The sequence below is a fragment of the Oncorhynchus keta genome, unplaced genomic scaffold (genome assembly GCF_023373465.1).
Source record: "Oncorhynchus keta strain PuntledgeMale-10-30-2019 unplaced genomic scaffold, Oket_V2 Un_contig_350_pilon_pilon, whole genome shotgun sequence".
Taxonomy (NCBI): domain Eukaryota; kingdom Metazoa; phylum Chordata; class Actinopteri; order Salmoniformes; family Salmonidae; genus Oncorhynchus; species Oncorhynchus keta.
This window is the reverse complement of record NW_026287290.1, coordinates 67501-87710: the sequence shown is the minus strand read 5'-3', so window position 1 is coordinate 87710 and position 20210 is coordinate 67501. Positions and strand designations below refer to the sequence as shown.

General features: G+C 42.6%; 1 protein-coding gene across 1 annotated transcript in view; it reads left to right on the top strand.

Annotated features, from left to right (window-relative positions):
- LOC118380509 (NACHT, LRR and PYD domains-containing protein 12-like) overlaps window positions 1-20210 on the top strand; it is a 94072-nt gene that overhangs the window by 68304 nt on the left and 5558 nt on the right. Inside the window, exons 8-10 of the mRNA XM_052508363.1 lie at window positions 2530-2703; window positions 12148-12321; window positions 18621-18794. Of these exons, the coding sequence (XP_052364323.1) occupies window positions 2530-2703; window positions 12148-12321; window positions 18621-18794 (522 nt within the window). The remainder of the gene's footprint in view (window positions 1-2529; window positions 2704-12147; window positions 12322-18620; window positions 18795-20210) is intronic.

Genomic DNA, 20210 nt, shown 5'->3' with positions numbered 1-20210 from the left:
AGATGTTCAAGAGGATTCTTAGTCCAGAACTCCCAGAAGGCTTTGAGAGTCAGAAGCAGGATAAGGAAGTGGTGGATGCTGAAGATGAGAAGCAGGAGAGCAGTGCCAGAGAGGGGGCTCTGAAGATCACACTGCACATCCTGAGGAAAATGAACCAGAAGGAGCTTGCTGACACACTGGAGAAATGTAAGATCTGTCTGACTCATGTTGAATGATGTTTTATAACATTTAAAAGCTGTAGCTAAAGTACAGTTAAAGTAGCTGTGTAACTCAATGATATTGTAGCAGCCTTAACACAACACCTAGTGACCTCATCGAGTAGCAGCAGGGATGTGTTGTGGTGATTCATTTAGAGAGAGAGAACATTAATAATACCATCAATAATAGCAATAATAATATAATAATAACAATAATAATAACACCAGTCTGTAATGACGTAATATTAATATCCTCTGTGTTATTTCTTCATTCAGATGAGCTTGCTGTGATTTGCCAACGTGAACTCAAATCTAATCTAAAGAAGAAGTTTCAATGTGTATTTGAGGGGATCGCTAAACAAGGAAACCCAACACTTCTCAATAAGATCTACACAGAGCTCTACATCACAGAGGGTGGAACAGGAGAGGTCAATAAGGAACATGAGCTGAAACAGATTGAGACAACAACCAGGAAACAAGCAAGACCAGAGACTGCAATCAAATGTAACGACATCTTCAAACCCTTAACTGGACAAGACAAACCTATCAGAACTGTGCTGACAAAGGGAATCGCTGGCATTGGAAAAACAGTCTCTGTGCAGAAGTTCATTCTGGACTGGGCTGAAGGAAAAGCAAATCAGGATGTCCAATTTGTGTTTTCATTCCCTTTTCGGGAGCTGAATTTGATGAAAGAGGACAAACACACTTTAATTGAACTTCTTAATCACTTCTCAATGGAAACCAAAGATTCAAGAATCTCCAACTACAACAAGTACAAAGTTGTGTTCATCTTTGATGGTCTGGATGAGTGCCGACTGCCCCTAGACTTCCAGAAGAACAAGATCTGTTGTGACGTCACAGAGTCAACCTCAGTGGATGTTCTGCTGACAAATCTCATCAAGGGAAATCTGCTCCCCTCTGCTCTCCTCTGGATAACTACCCGACCTGCAGCAGCCAATAAGATCCCTTCATGGTGTGTTGACCAGGTGACAGAGGTACGAGGGTTCAATGACCCACAGAAGGAGGAGTACTTCAGGAAGAGATTCAGTGATGAGGACCTGGCCAGCAGAATCATCTCACACATAAAGACATCAAGGTGCCTCCACATCATGTGCCACATTCCAGTCTTCTGTTGGATTTCTGCAACAGTCCTTGAACACATGCTGAAACATAAGAGAGAAGAGATACCCAAGACTCTGACTGAGATGTACACACACCTTGTGGTGTTTCATACCAAACAGAAGAATGAAAAGTATCTTGGGAAAGAAGAGACAGGTCCACACTGGAATAAAGAGAGCATTCTGTCACTGGGAAAACTGGCTTTTCAACAGCTTGTGAAGGGCAATCAGATTTTATATGAAAAAGACCTGAAAGAAGCTGGCATTGACGTCAATGAAGCCTCAGTGTACTCAGGATTGTGCACACAGCTCTTTAAAGAGGAATGTGGGCTGTACCAGGACAAGGTGTACTGCTTTGTTCATCTGAGCATTCAGGAGTTTCTGGCTGCTGTATATGTGTTCCTCTCATTCATCAACAACAATGAGAATCTAATGGCCAAAACTCAATCAACGTCCAGGAAACTTTCTGTGAGGAAAAGACAGAAGCCTAAATTTACTGTCTACAAGAGTGCTGTGGATAAAGCCTTACAAAGTGAGACAGGAAACCTGGACCTTTTCCTCCGCTTCCTTCTGGGCCTCTCACTGGAGTCCAATCAGAAGCACTTACGAGGTCTACTGACAAAGACAAGAAGCAGCTCACAGAGCCATGAAGAAACAGTCAAGTACATCAAGGAGAAGATCAGGGAGAATCTCTCTCCAGAGAGGAGCATCAATCTGTTCCACTGTCTGAATGAACTGAATGACCATTCTCTAGTGGAGGAGATCCAAAGCTACCTGAGATCAGGAAGTCTCTCAGAACCCAACCTGTCACCTGCACAGTGGTCAGCTCTGGTCTTTGTGTTGCTGACTTCAGAAAAGGAGCTGGATGTGTTTGACCTGAAGAAATACTCCAGATCAGAGGAAGGTCTTCTGAGGCTGCTGCCAGTGGTCAAAGCCTCCAGAGCTGTTCTGTGAGTAAATAAAATGACATTTAAGAACTAATCATCAGGAAGAAATATTCAGTTTAGAGACAAATATGTATTATTGAAAAACCTTTTGAATCAATGTATTTATTTTCACATTATTATAACGTTATCAACATACAAATCTTGGAGACGGAAGATGAATATATATGTTGTTTGAGAGAATAAACCAAATGCATCTGCAATTGTCCCTCTACACTACTTGTGTTAATTTAACAGTGTGTTTGTGAAGTCATGATGATCTCTTTGTAGGCTGTCAGGCTGTCTAGTCACAGAGGAAGGCTGTGCTTCTCTGGTCTCAACTCTGAAGTCAAAACCCTCACACCTGAGAGAGCTGGATCTGAGTAACAATGACCTGAAGGATTCAGGAGTGAAGCTGCTCTCTGCTGGACTGGGGAATCCCCACTGTAAACTGGAGACTCTGAGGTCAGTATTCCTGTACTTGGTCAACAAGTGATAACTAATCACCAGATCCACATGTGTTTACCAGACACACATCGTCCACACCATATGAGAGGTTAGCATGTTTTGTTGTAGTCTCTGTTATTGGTAATGGTGAGAGGTTAGCATGTTTTGTTGTAGCCTCTGTTATTGGTAATGGTGAGAGGTTAGTATGTTTTGTTGTATCCTCTGTTATTGGTAATGGTGAGAGGTTAGCATGTTTTGTTGTAGCCTCTGTTATTGGTAATGGTGAGAGGTTAGTATGTTTTGTTGTATCCTCTGTTATTGGTAATGGTGAGAGGTTAGTATGTTTTGTTGTGTCCTCTGTTATTGGTAATGGTGAGAGGTTAGTATGTTTTGTTGTAGTCTCTGTTATTGGTAATGGTGAGAGGTTAGCATGTTTTGTTGTAGTCTCTGTTATTGGTAATTGTGAGAGGTTAGTATTTTTATTTTTATTTTTATTTCACCTTTATTTAAAACCTCTTATGACTCGCCATCCCGGATCCGGGATTGTGACTACGGCTCAAGCTCATTACCATAACGCACAATGCGAAAAAATATTCCTAAAAATATTTAACCTCCACACATTAACAAGTCCAATAGCTCAAATGAAAGATAAACATCTTGTTAATAGCAAGTCAGATTTCTAAAATGTTTTACGGCGAAAACATAGCACATATTTATATTAGATAACCACCGAAACAAAAGGCAAGGGGCGGCCATTTTGTCCCAGAAAAAATAAAATTTAAAAGTAGGATTAATTAAAAAATAAATAATTCACTAACCTTTTTGAAAATCTTCATCAGATGACAGTAATATTACATGTTACACAGTACATATTTTTTTTCAATAATATGCCATTTATATCCATAAATCTCGGTTTACAATGACGACATTTCAAAAAATGCTACTAAAATGTCCGGAGAAATGATGATAGCTCCGACAGATAACGTCAGATAACAAGCAATAAACATGACTAAATATACATGTTCTACATATATTTACAAAGATACACTTCTTCTTAATGCAACCGCTGTATTATAATTATTTTTAACGTTACAGACATCGTTCACTGGGCTATACTATGAGTCAGCGCTCAGATATTAGCAGTATGTCTCCTCTACGTTTGGAGTCCACAGAAACACCAAATAACCACATAAATATTCCCTTACCTTTGATGTTCTTCCATCAGGAGACGTAGACGGAGTAATACTTACCCAATACATTGTTTGGTTTCACGTTGTGTATCTCTGTATTAGCACATGTTAACAGCTTCGGCTGAAATGCATCCAAAATGACTTCTGGTCCAGCACTCTTGCGCATCAAAACTTCCAATTTACATATTATATGTCCACTAAACTGGTCAAACAATGTGAAAAATCGAGCTTTATGATGTTTTTAGCATGTAGAACAAAGATCAACGCTAACAGACAAACCGGCTTCAAATGCTGGATCATGGAAAAAGACGTACTCCAAATCGGCCGCGCGCAAAAGAGTGCCTGTTTTTCAGAGGGACACGAGCAATTTCGCCCGCGAAACGTGCAGGGCTCGTGGGATTCTCACAATGAACGTGGCATTTGAAAGCTGACATCACGCTGAACACATAGAGACTGTTCCTGGATCCGTAGCTGCCTGGGAAGGGTGGGGGCCATGACGTCAAAGTTGACCCAACTTTTCTCTTCACAAGAGAGGATTTGGGAGAAAGGCTGCCCTGAGAGTTCTGCTTTACATACAGACATAATTTAAACTGTTTTAGAAACTTTAGAGTGTTTTCTATTCAATAATATTTTTATATGCATATATTAGCAATTTTGGGAAAAAATATTTTCAGTTTACTATGGGTACGCATTTTCTCCAACGGGGGCAGTATAGAGGGGTAGTCTTCAGTCTACCCTCTACTTTTTCGAACATTCTGTTAAAAATCGCACAACATTTCAGCGCCCTGCTACTCATGCCAGGAATATAGTATATGCATATGATTAGAATGTGTGGATAGAAAAGACTCAGACGTTTATAAAACTGGTTAAATCACGGCTGTGGCTTTAACAGAACGTGAGTTTCATTGAAAAGTGCAGGAAAATCTGATCACTGAAAGTGGAAAAATATATCCATCAGCCGCTTCAACCCATTGTTATGGGCGAAAGACATTAAATATGGCTGAGGTTGCAGTACCTACAGCTTCCACACGATGTCAACAGTCTTGTCATTTGCCTAGGATTTGTTTCTTGGTCAAACGAACAAGAGACAGCCCATTTCGTCCGGTCTCCGACCGGATATTTTGGTTGAGAAATACACGGACAGTATTTCAAGATGGAGCCCTATAGAAACATTTTGTCTCGTGATTAATTTGATCGCTTATTAACGTTTACTAATACCTAAAGTTGCATTACAAAAGTATTTCGAAGTGTTTTGTGAAAGTTTATCGTCGACTTTTTGAATTTTAAAAAATGACGTTACGTTATGAAACGCTATTTTTTTTCGTATATCACACAGTCTACATATAACGATATCTAGGCTATATATGGACCGATTTAATCGAAAAAAAAGACCCAATAGTGATTATGGGACATCTAGGAGTGCCAACAAAGAAGATGGTCAAAGGTAATGAATGTTTTATATTTTATTGTGCGGTTTGTGTAGCGCCGAATATGCTAATTATTTTGTTTACGTCCCCTGCGGGTCTTTTGTGGTGTTACATGCTATCAGATAATAGCTTCTCATGCTTTCGCCGAATAGCATTTAAAAAATCTGACTTGTTGCCTGGATTCACAACGAGTGTAGCTTTAATTCAATACCCTGCATGTGTATTTTAATGAATGTTTGAGTTTTAACTAATACTATTAGCATTTAGCGTAGCGCATTTGCATTTCCAGAGCTCTAGATGGGACGCCTGCGTGCCAGGTACGAGCAAGAGGTTAAGGTAGGCTAGTTGAGAACAAGTTCTCATTTGCAACTGCGACCTGGCCAAGATAAAGCATAGCAGTGTGAACAGACAACACAGTTACACATGGAGTAAACAATTAACAGGTCAATAACACAGTAGAAAAAAAGGGAGAGTCTATATACAATGTGTGCAAAAGGCATGAGGAGGTAGGCGAATGATTACAATTTTGCAGATTAACACTGGAGTGATAAATGATCAGATGGTCATGTACAGGTAGAGATATTGGTGTGCAAAAGAGCAGAAAAGTAAATAAATAAAAACAGTATAAAAACAGTATGGGAATGAGGTAGGTGAAAATGGGTGGGCTATTTACCAATAGACTATGTACAGCTGCAGCGATCGGTTAGCTGCTCAGATAGCTGATGTTTGAAGTTGGTGAGGGAGATAAAAGTCTCCAACTTCAGCGATTTTTGCAGTTCATTCCAGTCACTGGCAGCAGAGTACTGGAACGAAAGGCGGCCAAATGAGGTGTTGGCTTTAGGGATGATCAGTGAGATACACCTGCTGGAGCGCGTGCTACGGATGGGTGTTGCCATCGTGACCAGTGAACTGAGATAAGGCGGAGCTTTACCTAGCATGGACTTGTAGATGACCTGGAGCCAGTGGGTCTGGCGACGAATATGTAGCGAGGGCCAGCCGACTAGAGCATACAAGTCGCAGTGGTGGGTGGTATAAGGTGCTTTAGTGACAAAACGGATGGCACTGTGATAAACTGCATCCAGTTTGCTGAGTAGAGTATTGGAAGCCATTTTGTAGATGACATCTCCGAAGTCGAGGATCGGTAGGATAGTCAGTTTTACTAGGGTAAGCTTGGCGGCGTGAGTGAAGGAGGCTTTGTTGCGGAATAGAAAGCCGACTCTTGATTTGATTTTCGATTGGAGATGTTTGATATGAGTCTGGAAGGAGAGTTTGCAGTCTAGCCAGACACCTAGGTACTTATAGATGTCCACATATTCAAGGTCGGAACCATCCAGGGTGGTGATGCTAGTCGGGCATGCGGGTGCAGGCAGCGATCGGTTGAAAAGCATGCATTTGGTTTTACTAGCGTTTAAGAGCAGTTGGAGGCCACGGAAGGAGTGTTGTATGGCATTGAAGCTCGTTTGGAGGTTAGATAGCACAGTGTCCAATGACGGGCCGAAAGTATATAGAATGGTGTCGTCTGTGTAGAGGTGGATCAGGGAATCGCCCGCAGCAAGAGCAACATCATTGATATATACAGAGAAAAGAGTCGGCCCGAGAATTGAACCCTGTTGGCACCCCCATAGAGACTGCCAGAGGACCGGACAGCATGCCCTCCGATTTGACACACTGAACTCTGTCTGCAAAGTAATTGGTGAACCAGGCAAGGCAGTCATCCGAAAAACCGAGGCTACTGAGTCTGCCGATAAGAATATGGTGATTGACAGAGTCGAAGGCCTTGGCAATGTCGATGAAGACGGCTGCACAGTACTGTCTTTTATCGATGGCGGTTATGATATCGTTTAGTACCTTGAGTGTGGCTGAGGTGCACCCGTGACCGGCTCGGAAACCAGATTGCACAGCGGAGAAGGTACGGTGGGATTCGAGATGGTCAGTGACCTGTTTGTTGACTTGGCTTTCGAAGACCTTAGATAGGCAGGGCAGGATGGATATAGGTCTGTAACAGTTTGGGTCCAGGGTGTCTCCCCCTTTGAAGAGGGGGATGACTGCGGCAGCTTTCCAATCCTTGGGGATCTCAGATGATATGAAAGAGAGGTTGAACAGGCTGGTAATAGGGGTTGCGACAATGGCGGCGGATAGTTTCAGAAATAGAGGGTCCAGATTGTCAAGCTCAGCTGATTTGTACGGGTCCAGGTTTTGCAGCTCTTTCAGAACATCTGCTATCTGTTTTTGGGTAAAGGAGAACCTGGAGAGGCTTGGGCGAGGAGCTGCGGGGGGGGCGGAGCTGTTGGCCGAGGTTGTAGTAGCCAGGCGAAAGGCATGGCCAGCCGTTGAGAAATGCTTATTGAAGTTTTCGATAATCATGGATTTATCGGTGGAGACCGTGTTACCTAGCCTCAGTGCAGTGGGCAGCTGAGAGGAGGTGCTCTTGTTCTCCATGGACTTCACAGTGTCCCAGAACTTTTTGGAGTTGGAGCTATGGGATGCAAACTTCTGCCTGAAGAAGCTGGCCTTAGCTTTCCTGACTGACTGCGTTTATTGGTTCCTGACTTCCCTGAACAGTTACATATCACGGGGACTATTCGATGCTATTGCAGTCCGCCACAGGATGTTTTTGTGCTGGTCGAGGGCAGTCAGGTCTGGAGTGAACCAAGGGATGTATCTGTTCTTGGTTCTGCATTTTTTGAACGGAGCATGCTTATCTAAAATGGTGAGGAAGTTACTTTTAAAGAATGACCAGGCATCCTCATGAGGTCAATGTCCTTCCAGGATACCCGGGCCAGGTCAATTAGAAAGGCCTGCTCACAGAAGTGTTTTAGGGAGCGTTTGACAGTGATGAGGGGTGGTCGTTTGACTGCGGCTCCATGGCGGATACAGGCAATGAGGCAGTGATCGCTGAGATCCTGGTTGAAGACAGCGGAGGTGTATTTGGAGGGCCAGTTTGTCAGGATGACGTCTATGAGGGTGCCCTTGTTTACAGAGTTAGGGTTGTACCTGGTGGGTTCCTTGATGTTTTGTGTGAGATTGAGGGCATCTAGCTTAGATTGTAGGACTGCCAGGGTGTTAAGCATATCCCAGTTTCGGTCACCTAACAGAACAAACTCTGAAGCTAGATGGGGGGCGATCAATTCACAAATGGTGTCTAGGGCACAACTGGGAGCTGAGGGGGGTCGGTAGCAGGTGGCAACAGTGAGAGACTTATTTCTGGAGAGAGTAATTTTCAAAATTAGTAGTTCGAACTGTTTGGGTATGGACCTGGAAAGTATGACATTACTTTGCAGGCTATCTCTGCAGTAGACTGCAACTCCTCCCCCTTTGGCAGTTCTATCTTGACGGAAGATGTTATAGTTGGGTATGGAAATCTCTGAATTTTTGGTGGCCTTCCTGAGCCAGGATTCAGACACGGCAAGGAAATCAGGGTTAGCAGAGTGTGCTAAAGCAGTGAGTAAAACAAACTTAGGGAGGAGGCTTCTGATGTTGACATGCATGAAACCAAAGCTTTTTCGATCACAGAAGTCAACAAATGAGGGTGCCTGGGGACATGCAGGGCATGGGTTTACCTCCACATCACCCGGGGAACAGAGAAGGAGTAGTATGAGGGTGCGGCTAAAGGCTATCAAAACTGGTCGCCTAGAACGTTGGGGACAGAGAATAAGAGGAGCAGGTTTCTGGGCATGGTAGAATATATTCAGGGCATAATGCGCAGACAGGGGTATGGTGGGGTGCGGGTACAGCGGAGGTAAGCCCAGGCACTGGGTGATGATGAGAGAGGTTGTATCTCTGGACATGCTGGTTGTAATGGGTGAGTGGGGGGGGGTGGGACAAAGGAGGTAACAGGGGTATGAAGAGTGGAACTAGGGGCTCCATTGTGAACTAAAACAATGATAACTAACCTGAACAACAGTATACAAGGCATATTGACATTTGAGAGAGACATACAGCGAGGCATACAGTAATCACAGGTGTTGATTTGGGAAAGCTAGTTAAAACAGTAGGTGAGGCTAATCAGCTAGCACAACAAACAGCAGGTAAAATGGCGTTGACTAGGCAACTGGGCCGACAGATAAAACAAATAAGCAGAATGGAGTACCGTGATTAATGGACAGTCCAGCGTGCATCAGCTATGTAGCCAAGAGATCAGTGTCCAGGGGGCAGCGGTGGATGGGCAGGGAAGCTGGACTGGCGAGTGTTATCCAGGTTAAAAAAACTAACAATGACTAAATAGCTTGTAGCTAGTTAGCTGGTTAGCGTCTGGAGGTTCTTGAGTATGTTTTGTTGTAGTCTCTGTTATTGGTAATGGTGAGAGGTTAGCATGTTTTGTTGTAGTCTCTGTTATTGGTAATGGTGAGAGGTTAGTATGTTTTGTTGTAGTCTCTGTTATTGGTAATGGTTAGAGGTTAGTATGTTTTGTTGTAGTTTCTGTTATTGGTAATGGTGAGAGGTTAACATGTTTTGTTGTAGCCTCTGTTATTGGTAATGGTGAGAGGTTAGTATGTTTTGTTGTAGTCTCTGTTATTGGTAATGGTGAGAGGTTAGTATGTTTTGTTGTAGTCTCTGTTATTGGTAATGGTTAGAGGTTAGTATGTTTTGTTGTAGCCTCTGTTATTGGTAATGGTAAGACGTTAGCATGTTTTGTTGTAGTCTGTTATTGGTAATGGTGAGAGGTTAGCATGTTTTGTTGTAGTCTGTTATTGGTAATGGTGAGAGATTAGCATGTTTTGTTGATGTATCTGTTATTGGTAATGGTGAGAGGTTATCATGTTTTGTTGTAGCCTCTGTTATTGGTAATGGTGAGAGGTTATCATGTTTTGTTGTAGTCTCTGTTATTGGTAATGGTGAGAGGTTAGCATGTTTTGTTGAAGCCTCTGTTATTGGTAATGGTGAGAGGTTAGCATGTTTTGTTGTAGTCTCTGTTATTGGTAATGGTGAGAGGTTAGCATGTTTTGTTGTAGCCTCTGTTATTGGTAATGGTGAGAGGTTAGCATGTTTTGTTGGAGCATCTGTTATTGGTAATGGTGAGAGGTTAGTATGTTTTGTTGTAGCCTCTGTTATTGGTACTGGTGAGAGGTTAGCATGTTTTGTTGTAGCCTCTGTTATTGGTAATGGTGAGAGGTTAGCATGTTTTGTTGATGTATCTGTTATTGGTAATGGTGAGAGGTTAGCATGTTTTGTTGTATCCTCTGTTATTGGTAATGGTGAGAGTTTAGCATGTTTTGTTGTATCCTCTGTTATTGGTAATGGTGAGAGGTTAGTATGTTTTGTTGATGTATCTGTTATTGGTAATGGTGAGAGGTTAGCATGTTTTGTTGTAGCGTCTGTTATTGGTAATGGTGAGAGTTTAGCATGTTTTGTTGATGTATCTGTTATTGGTAATGGTGAGAGGTTAGCATGTTTTGTTGTAGCGTCTGTTATTGGTAATGGTGAGAGTTTAGCATGTTTTGTTGTATCCTCTGTTATTGGTAATGGTGAGAGGTTAGCATGTTTTGTTGATGTATCTGTTATTGGTAATGAAGTATCTGTTATTGGTAATGGTGAGAGGTTAGCATGTTTTGTTGAAGTATCTGTTATTGGTAATGGTGAGAGGTTAGCATGTTTTGTTGTAGTCTCTGTTATTGGTAATGGTGAGAGGTTAGCATGTTTTGTTGTAGTCTCTGTTATTGGTACTGGTGAGAGGTTAGCATGTTTTGTTGTAGCCTCTGTTATTGGTACTGGTGAGAGGTTAGCATGTTTTGTTGTAGTCTCTGTTATTGGTAATGGTGAGAGGTTAGCATGTTTTGTTGAAGTATCTGTTATTGGTAATGGTGAGATGTTAGAGTGTTGTGTTGTAGCCTCTGTTATTGGTAATGGTGAGAGGTTAGCATGTTTTGTTGTAGCGTCTGTTATTGGTAATGGTGAGAGTTTAGCATGTTTTGTTGATGTATCTGTTATTGGTAATGGTGAGAGGTTAGCATGTTGTGTTGTAGCCTCTGTTATTGGTAATGGTGAGAGGTTAGCATGTTTTGTTGAAGTATCTGTTATTGGTAATGGTGAGAGGTTAGCATGTTGTGTTGTAGTCTCTGTTATTGGTAATGGTGAGATGTTAGAGTGTTGTGTTGTAGCCTCTGTTATTGGTAATGGTGAGATGTTAGAGTGTTGTGTTGTAGCCTCTGTTATTGGTAATAGTGAGAGGTTAGCATGTTTTGTTATAGTCTCTGTTATTGGTAATGGTGAGATGTTAGAGTGTTGTGTTGTATCCTCTGTTATTGGTAATGGTGAGAGGTTAGTATGTTTTGTTGTAGTCTCTGTAACTTTCTCACTCATTATTATTAATGATTCGTTAATGATTTGTATTAATCATGGCATCATCAGGATTAATTAGTAGTGTTTAGAAACATTTTATCTACTCTCTTAGACAGAATATTACTCATCATACACCATTCAGTTTCTATTGGGCAAAACACTACCAAAACAAACTGCAAATGAGTCAATGTCACCTCATATGAAACATTTGATCTCAAATCCAAAATGCTGGAGTATAGAGTCACGTTTAAAATGTCAGCTTCACTGTCAAAATAGATATGGTGTTGGCTTTATTCTCAATACAATCTAAGTCTGATACCTCACTGTCTGTCGTTTGACTGATACTGCTTTTTAAACTGGTCTGATCAGTGCTCAAATATTTGTAGAATACATTTTTCTCTCTACAAGAAATATTATGATCATTTATAATCATGAAACATTCCTTCATTTATGAAAAGCAGGTTTCAGGACACTGATGAATCTGAACGTTAAAAACAAATATACTGCCAGTATTTTCACCACCAAAGAATATCAGTGTGATTTTAATATGAATTGACTCTTTGCAGGCTGTCAGGCTGTCTAGTCACAGAGGAAGGCTGTGCTTCTCTGGTCTCAGCTCTGAGGTCAAACCCCTCACACCTGAGAGAGCTGGATCTGAGGAACAATGACCTGAAGGATTCAGGAGTGAAGCTGCTCTCTGCTGGACTGGGGAATCCCCACTGTAAACTGGAGACTCTGAGGTCAGTATTCCTGTAGTTGGTCAACAAGTGATAACTGTTCACCAGATCCACATGTGTTTACCAGGCACACATAGTCCACACCATATGTGTTTGGACAGTGAATCGTAGTTTTACATTTGGTGCTATTCTCCAGCATTTTGGATTTGAGATATAATGTTTCATATTAGGAGACAGTACAGAATGTCACCTTTTATTTAAGGTTAATGGTGAGAGGTTAGCATGTTTTGTTGTATCCCCTGTTTAGAGAAAAATATTTATTATTGAAAAACGTTTTGAATCAATGTATTTATTTTCACATTAGTATAACATTATGACCATACAAATCTTGGAGACGGAAGATGAATATATATGTTCTTTGAGAGAATAAGCCAATTGCATCTGCAATTGTCCCTCTACACGACTTGTGTTAATTTAACAGTGTGTTTGTGAAGTCATGATGATCTCTTTGCAACAACAAGTGATAACTAATCAACAGATCCACATGTGTTTACCAGGCACACATAGTCCACACCATATGAGAGGTTAGCATGTTTTGTTGTAGCCTCTGTTATTGGTAATGGTGAGAGGTTAGCATGTTTTGTTGTAGCCTCTGTTACTGGTAATGGTGAGAGGTTAGCATGTTTTGTTGTAGCCTCTGTTATTGGTAATGGTGAGGTAATGGTGAGAGGTTAGCATGTTTTGTTGTATCCTCTGTTATTGGTAATGGTGAGAGTTTAGCATGTTTTGTTGTATCCTCTGTTATTGGTAATGGTGAGAGGTTAGCATGTTTTGTTGTAGCCTCTGTTATTGGTAATGGTGAGAGGTTAGTATGTTTTGTTGTAGTCTCTGTTATTGGAAATGGTGAGAGGTTAGCATGTTTTGTTGTAGTCTCTGTTATTGGTAATGGTGAGAGGTTAGCATGTTTTGTTGTAGCCTCTGTTATTGGTAATGGTGAGAGGTTAGCATGTTTTGTTGTAGCCTCTGTTATTGGTAATGGTGAGAGGTTAGCATGTTTTGTTGTAGCCTCTGTTATTGGTAATGGTGAGAGGTTAGCATGTTTTGTTGTAGTCTCTGTTATTGGTAATGGTGAGAGGTTAGCATGTTTTGTTGTAGCCTCTGTTATTGGTAATGGTGAGAGGTTAGCATGTTTTGTTGTAGCCTCTGTTATTGGTAATGGTGAGAGGTTAGCATGTTTTGTTGTAGTCTCTGTTATTGGTAATGGTGAGAGGTTAGCATGTTTTGTTGTAGCCTCTGTTATTGGTAATGGTGAGAGGTTAGCATGTTTTTTTGTATCATCTGTTATTGGTAATGGTGAGAGGTTAGCATGTTTTGTTGTAGCCTCTGTAATTGGTAATGGTGAGAGGTTAGTATGTTTTGTTGTAGCCTCTGTTATTGGTAATGGTGAGAGGTTAGTATGTTTTGTTGTAGCCTCTGTTATTGGTAATGGTGAGAGGTTAGTATGTTTTGTTGTAGTCTCTGTTATTGGAAATGGTGAGAGGTTAGCATGTTTTGTTGTAGTCTCTGTTATTGGTAATGGTGAGAGGTTAGCATGTTTTGTTGTAGCCTCTGTTATTGGTAATATTGAGAGGTGAGCATGTTTTGTTGTATCCTCTGTTATTGGTAATGGTGAGAGGTTAGCATGTTTTGTTGTTTATTTCACCTTTATTTAATCAGGTAGGCAAGTTGAGAACAAGTTTTCATTTACAATTGCGACCTGGCCAAGATAAAGCAAAGCAGTTCAACACAAACAACAACACAGAGTTACACATGAAGTAAAACAAACATACAGTCAATAATACAGTAGAAACAAGTCTATATACGATGTGAGCAAATGAGTTGATATAAGAGAGGTAAAGGCAAAAAAAGGCCATGGTGGCGAAGTAAATACAATATAGCAAGTAAAACACTGGAATGGTAGATTTGCATTGGAAGAATGTGCAAAGTAGAGATAGAAATAATGGGGTGCAAAGGAGCAAAATAAATAAATAAATACATGTGGGAAAGAGGTAGTTGTTTGGGCTAAATTATAGGTGGGCTATGTACAGGTGCAGTAAACTCTGAGCTGCTCTGACAGTTGGTGCTTAATAAAGCTAGTGAGGGAGATAAGTGTTTCCAGTTTCAGAGATTTTTGTAGTTCGTTCCTGTCATTGGCAGCAGAGAACTGGAAGGAGAGGCGGCCAAAGAAAGAATTGGTTTTGGGGTGACCAGAGGGATATACCTGGTGGAGCGCATGCTACAGGTGGGTGATGCTATGGTGACCAGCAAGCTGAGATAAGGGGGGACTTTATGTAGCAGGGTCTTGTAGATGACATGGAGCCAGTGGGTTTGGCGATGAGAATGAAGCGAGGGCCAGCCAACGAGAGCGTACAGGTCGCAATGGTGCGTAGTACATGGGGCTTTGGTGACAAAACGGATGGCACTGTGATAGACTGCATCCAATAAGAGCGTCTGCTAAATGACTTAAATGTAAATGTAAATGTATTGGAGGCTATTTTGTAAATGACATCGCCGAAGTCGAGGATTAGTAGGATGGTCAGTTTTACAAGGGTATGTTTGGCAAAATGAGTGAAGGATGCTTTGTTTGCGAAATAGGAAGCCAATTCTAGATTTAACTTTGGATTGGAGATGTTTGATGTGGGTCTGGAAGGAGAGTTTACAGTCTAACCGGACACCTCGGTATTTGTAGTTGTCCACATATTCTAAGTCAGAGCCGTCCAGAGTAGTGATGTTGGACAGGCGGGCAGGTGCAGGCAGTTGAAGACTGACTTGAGATGTTAGCATGTTTTGTTGTAGCCTCTGTTATTGGTAATGGTGAGAGGTTAGCATGTTTAGTTGTAGCCTCTGTTATTGGTAATGGTGAGAGGTTAGTATGTTTTGTTGTAGCCCCTGTTATTGGTAATGGTGAGAGGTTAGTATGTTTTGTTGTAGCCTCTGTTATTGGTAATGGTGAGAGGTTAGTATGTTTTGTTGTAGCCTCTGTTATTGGTAATGGTGAGAGGTCAGCATGTTTTGTTGTAGCCTCTGTTATTTACATTTACATTTAAGTCATTTAGTAGACGCTCTTATCCAGAGCGACTTACAAATTGGTGCATTCACCTTATGACATCCAGTGGAACAGCCACTTTACAATAGTGCATCTAAATCTTTTAAGGGGGGGGTGAGAAGGATTACTTTATCCTATCCTAGGTATTCCTTAAAGAGGTGGGGTTTCAGGTGTCTCCGGAAGGTGGTGATTGACTCCGCTGTCCTGGCGTCGTGAGGAGTTTGTTCCACTATTGGGGGCCAGAGCAGTGAACAGTTTTGACTGGGCTGAGCGGGAACTGTACTTCCTCAGTGGTAGGGAGGCGAGCAGGCCAGAGGTGGATGAACGCAGTGCCCTTGTTTGGGTGTAGGGCCTGATCAGAGCCTGGAGGTACTGAGGTGCCGTTCCCCTCACAGCTCCGTAGGCAAGCACCATGGTCTTGTAGCGGATGCGAGCTTCAACTGGAAGCCAGTGGAGAGAGCGGAGGAGCGGGGTGACGTGAGAGAACTTGGGAAGGTTGAACACCAGACGGGCTGCGGCGTTCTGGATGAGTTGTAGGGGTTTAATGGCACAGGCAGGGAGCCCAGCCAACAGCGAGTTGCAGTAATCCAGACGGGAGATGAAAAGTGCCTGGATTAGGACCTGCGCCGCTTCCTGTGTGAGGCAGGGTCGTACTCTGCGGATGTTGTAGAGCATGAACCTACAGGAACGGGCCACCGCCTTGATGTTAGTTGAGAACGACAGGGTGTTGTCCAGGATCACGCCAAGGTTCTTAGCGCTCTGGGAGGAGGACACAATGGAGTTGTCAACCGTGATGGCGAGATCATGGAACGGGCAGTCCTTCCCCGGGAGGAAGAGCAGCTATGTCTTGCCGAGGTTCAGCTTGAGGTGGTGATCCGTCATCCACACTGATATGTCTGCCAGACATGCAGAGATGCGATTCGCCACCTGGTCATCAGAAGGGGGAAAGGAGAAGATTAATTGTGTGTCATCTACATAACAATGATAGGAGAGACCATGTGAGGTTATGACAGAGCCAAGTGACTTGGTGTATAGCGAGAAATAGGAGAGGGCCTAGAACAGAGCCCTGGGGGACACCAGTGGTGAGAGCGCGTGGTGAGGAGACAGATTCTCGCCACGCCACCTGGTAGGAGCGACCTGTCAGGTAGGACGCAATCCAAGCGTGGGCCGCGCCGGAGATGCCCAACTCGGAGAGGGTGGAGAGGAGGATCTGATGGTTCACAGTATCGAAGGCAGCCGATAGGTCTAGAAGGATGAGAGCAGAGGAGAGAGAGTTAGCTTTAGCAGTGCGGAGCGCCTCCGTGATACAGAGAAGAGCAGTCTCAGTTGAATGACTAGTCTTGAAACCTGACTGATTTGGATCAAGAAGGTCATTCTGAGAGAGATAGCGAGAGAGCTGGCCAAGGACGGCACTTTCAAGAGTTTTGGAGAGAAAAGAAAGAAGGGATACTGGTCTGTAGTTGTTGACATCGGAGGGATCGAGTGTAGGTTTTTTCAGAAGGGATGCAACTCTCGCTCTCTTGAAGACGGAAGGGATGTAGCCAGCGGTCAGGGATGAGTTGATGAGCGAGGTGAGGTAAGGGAGAAGGTCTCCGGAAATGGTCTGGAGAAGAGAGGAGGGGATAGGGTCAAGCGTGCAGGTTGTTGGGCGGCCGGCCATCACAAGACACGAGATTTCATCTGGAGAGAGAGGGGAGAAAGAGGTCAGAGCACAGGGTAGGGCAGTGTGAGCAGAACCAGCGGTGTCGTTTGACTTAGCAAACGAGGATCGGATGTCGTCGACCTTCTTTTCAAAATGGTTGACGAAGTCATCTGCAGAGAGGGAGGAGGGGGGGTGGGATGAGGATTCAGGAGGGAGGAGAAGGTGGCAAAGAGCTTCCTAGGGTTAGAGGCAGATGCTTGGAATTTAGAGTGGTAGAAAGTGGCTTTAGCAGCAGAGACAGAGGAGGAAAATGTAGAGAGGAGGGAGTGAAAGGATGCCAGGTCCGCAGGGAGGCGAGTTTTCCTTCATTTCCGCTCGGCTGCCCGGAGCCCTGTTCTGTGAGCTCGCAATGAGTCGTCAAGCCACGGAGCGGGAGGGGAGGACCGAGCCGGCCTGGAGGATAGGGGACATAGAGAGTCAAAGGATGCAGAAAGGGAGGAGAGGAGGGTTGAGGAGGCAGAATCAGGAGATAGGTTGGAGAAGGTTTGAGCAGAGGGAAGAGATGATAGGATGGAAGAGGAGAGAGTAGCGGGGGAGAGAGAGCGAAGGTTGGGACGGCGCGATACCATCCGAGTAGGGGCAGTGTGGGAAGTGTTGGATGAGAGCGAGAGGGAAAAGGATACAAGGTAGTGGTCGGAGACTTTGGAGGGGAGTTGATATTGGTAATGGTGAGAGGTTATCATGTTTTGTTGTAGTCTCTGTTATTAGTAATGGTGAGAGGTTAGCATGTTTTGTTGTAGTCTGTTATTGGTAATGGTGAGAGGTTAGCATGTTTTGTTGTAGCCTCTGTAACTCTCTCACTCATTATTATTCATGATCTTTCTCAATCATGGCAGTCACAGGCTTGATGTTGTTATTGTGTTCAAAGAATATGGGACCAACTTGTGACTACTTTAATAGTCTATGAGTGGTCAGAAATCTTATGACTTCAAATAGGGGGACTAGATACACAAAGGGCTAGATACATTAAATTAAGTGCTTTTATTTTTCTAAATGTTGAAATAGAAATGTATGAAAATACCCTCAAATAAATGTTGACATTATATACTGTCACCTCATGTGAAACATTTGATCCCAAGTCCAACATTTTGGAGTATAGAGACACATGTAAAATGTTTGTTTCACTGTCAAAATAGATATGGTGTGGACTGTATACTCAATACAGTCTAAATCTGATACCTCACTGTCCAAATAGATATGGTGTGGACTGTATACTCAATACAATCTAAATCTGATACCTCACTGTCTAAATAGATATGGTGTGGACTGTATACTCAATACAATCTAAATCTGATACCTCACTGTCAAAAAAGATATGGTGTGGACTGTATACAATCTAAATCTGATACCTCACTGTGTGTCTTTTGACTGATACTGCTTTTTAAACTGGTCTGGTCAGTCTACTATAATATTTGTACTATACATGTTTCTCTCTACAAGTAATATTATGATCATTTATAATAATGATACATTCATTTATGAATAGGTTTCAGAACACCGATATATCTGAATATGTTGAATATGTCACGACCAAAGAATATCAGTGTGGTTTTAATATGGTTTGACTCTTTGCAGGCTGTCAGGCTGTCTGGTCACAGAGGAAGGCTGTGCTTCTCTGGTCTCAGTTCTGAGGTCAAACCCCTCACACCTGAGAGAGCTGGACCTGAGCTACAATCACCCAGGAGACAAAGGAGTCAGACTGCTCTCTGCTGGACTGGAGGATCCACACTGCAGACTGGAGAAACTCAAGTATGTAGAGGGTTTATGTCAATGTTCACATTCTTAACTTCTTGACTGCCCATCCCTTAAACGGGATAATTGTCATCAGCAACCGCTGAATAGCATAGCGCCTCAGTCAAATAATATTACAAAAAATATTCATATTCATGAAATCACAAGTGCAATATTGCAAAACACAATTTAGCCTTTTGTTAATCCACCTGTCATCTCATATTTTGAAATTATGCTTTACAGCGAAAGCAATCCAAGCTTCTTATCGATCGCATGATAAAACATTAAGTACACTTAGATTCAGGTAGCTTGGTCACGAAAATCAGAAAAGCAATCAAATTAATCGTTTACCTTTGATGATCTTCGGATGTTTTCACTCACGAGACTCCCAGTTACACAACAAATGTTCCATAAAGATTATGTTTAGATTCAAAATACCTCCGTTTGTTTGTCGCGTTATGTTCAGAAATCCACAGGAAAACGCAGATGAAAATTCCAAATAGTTTCCATAATGTCCACAGAAACATGTCAAACGTTTTTTTTATAATCAATTAGCCTGTGGGCTATGCGATTTCAAACAATCTACAGTTTTTGTTTTAAAGAAGCTACTTCAAATGTACTTTAGTGAAAGCTTCCCCAGCTTCCCCAGCCTTATGGACACGCCTATGCCTTCTAATTGTGGCATGAACACAACCAGTCATTATGTTTTCATCTGATTGTCAAACAATCACTTAACCAAGGCGCTCCTGTAGCCTACCTGCACACATTCCTCAGGTTGTTTTTAAAATATATAATCAATAATATATCAACCGCAAATGTCTTTCACAGTAGGAGAGGGAAAAACAATAGCTGTCCATATTCTGTTGCGCGAGCAAAACTCATGTGACCACTTGACACAATGTCATCGTTCTGGCTCATTTTTCAAAATAAAAGCCTGAAACTATGTCTGAAGACTGTTGACACCTGGTTGATATCCCTTTAAATGGAGCAATGTGAGGCTATGGAACATGTATACTACTTCCGGCGCCGACAGAGATGGCCGCCTCGCTTCGCATTCCTAGGAAACTATGCAGTTTTTTGTTTTTTTTACGTGTTATTTCTTACATTGGTACCCCAGGTCATCTTAGGTTTCGTTACATACAGTCGAGAAGAACTACTGAACATAAGAGCAGCGTCAACTCACCATCAGTACGACCAAGAATATGACTTTCGCGAAGCGGATCCTGCGTTCTGCCTTTCACCCAGGACAACGGAATGGATCCCAGCCGGCGACCCCAAAAAACAACTTTGAAAAAGGGGAAAACGAACCGGTAGACTCCGGAGACGGGCACATTGTGCACCACTCCCTAGCATTCTCCTCGCCAATGTCCAGTCTCTTGACAACAAGGTTGATGAAATCCGAGCAAGGGTAGCATTCCAGAGGGACATCAGAGA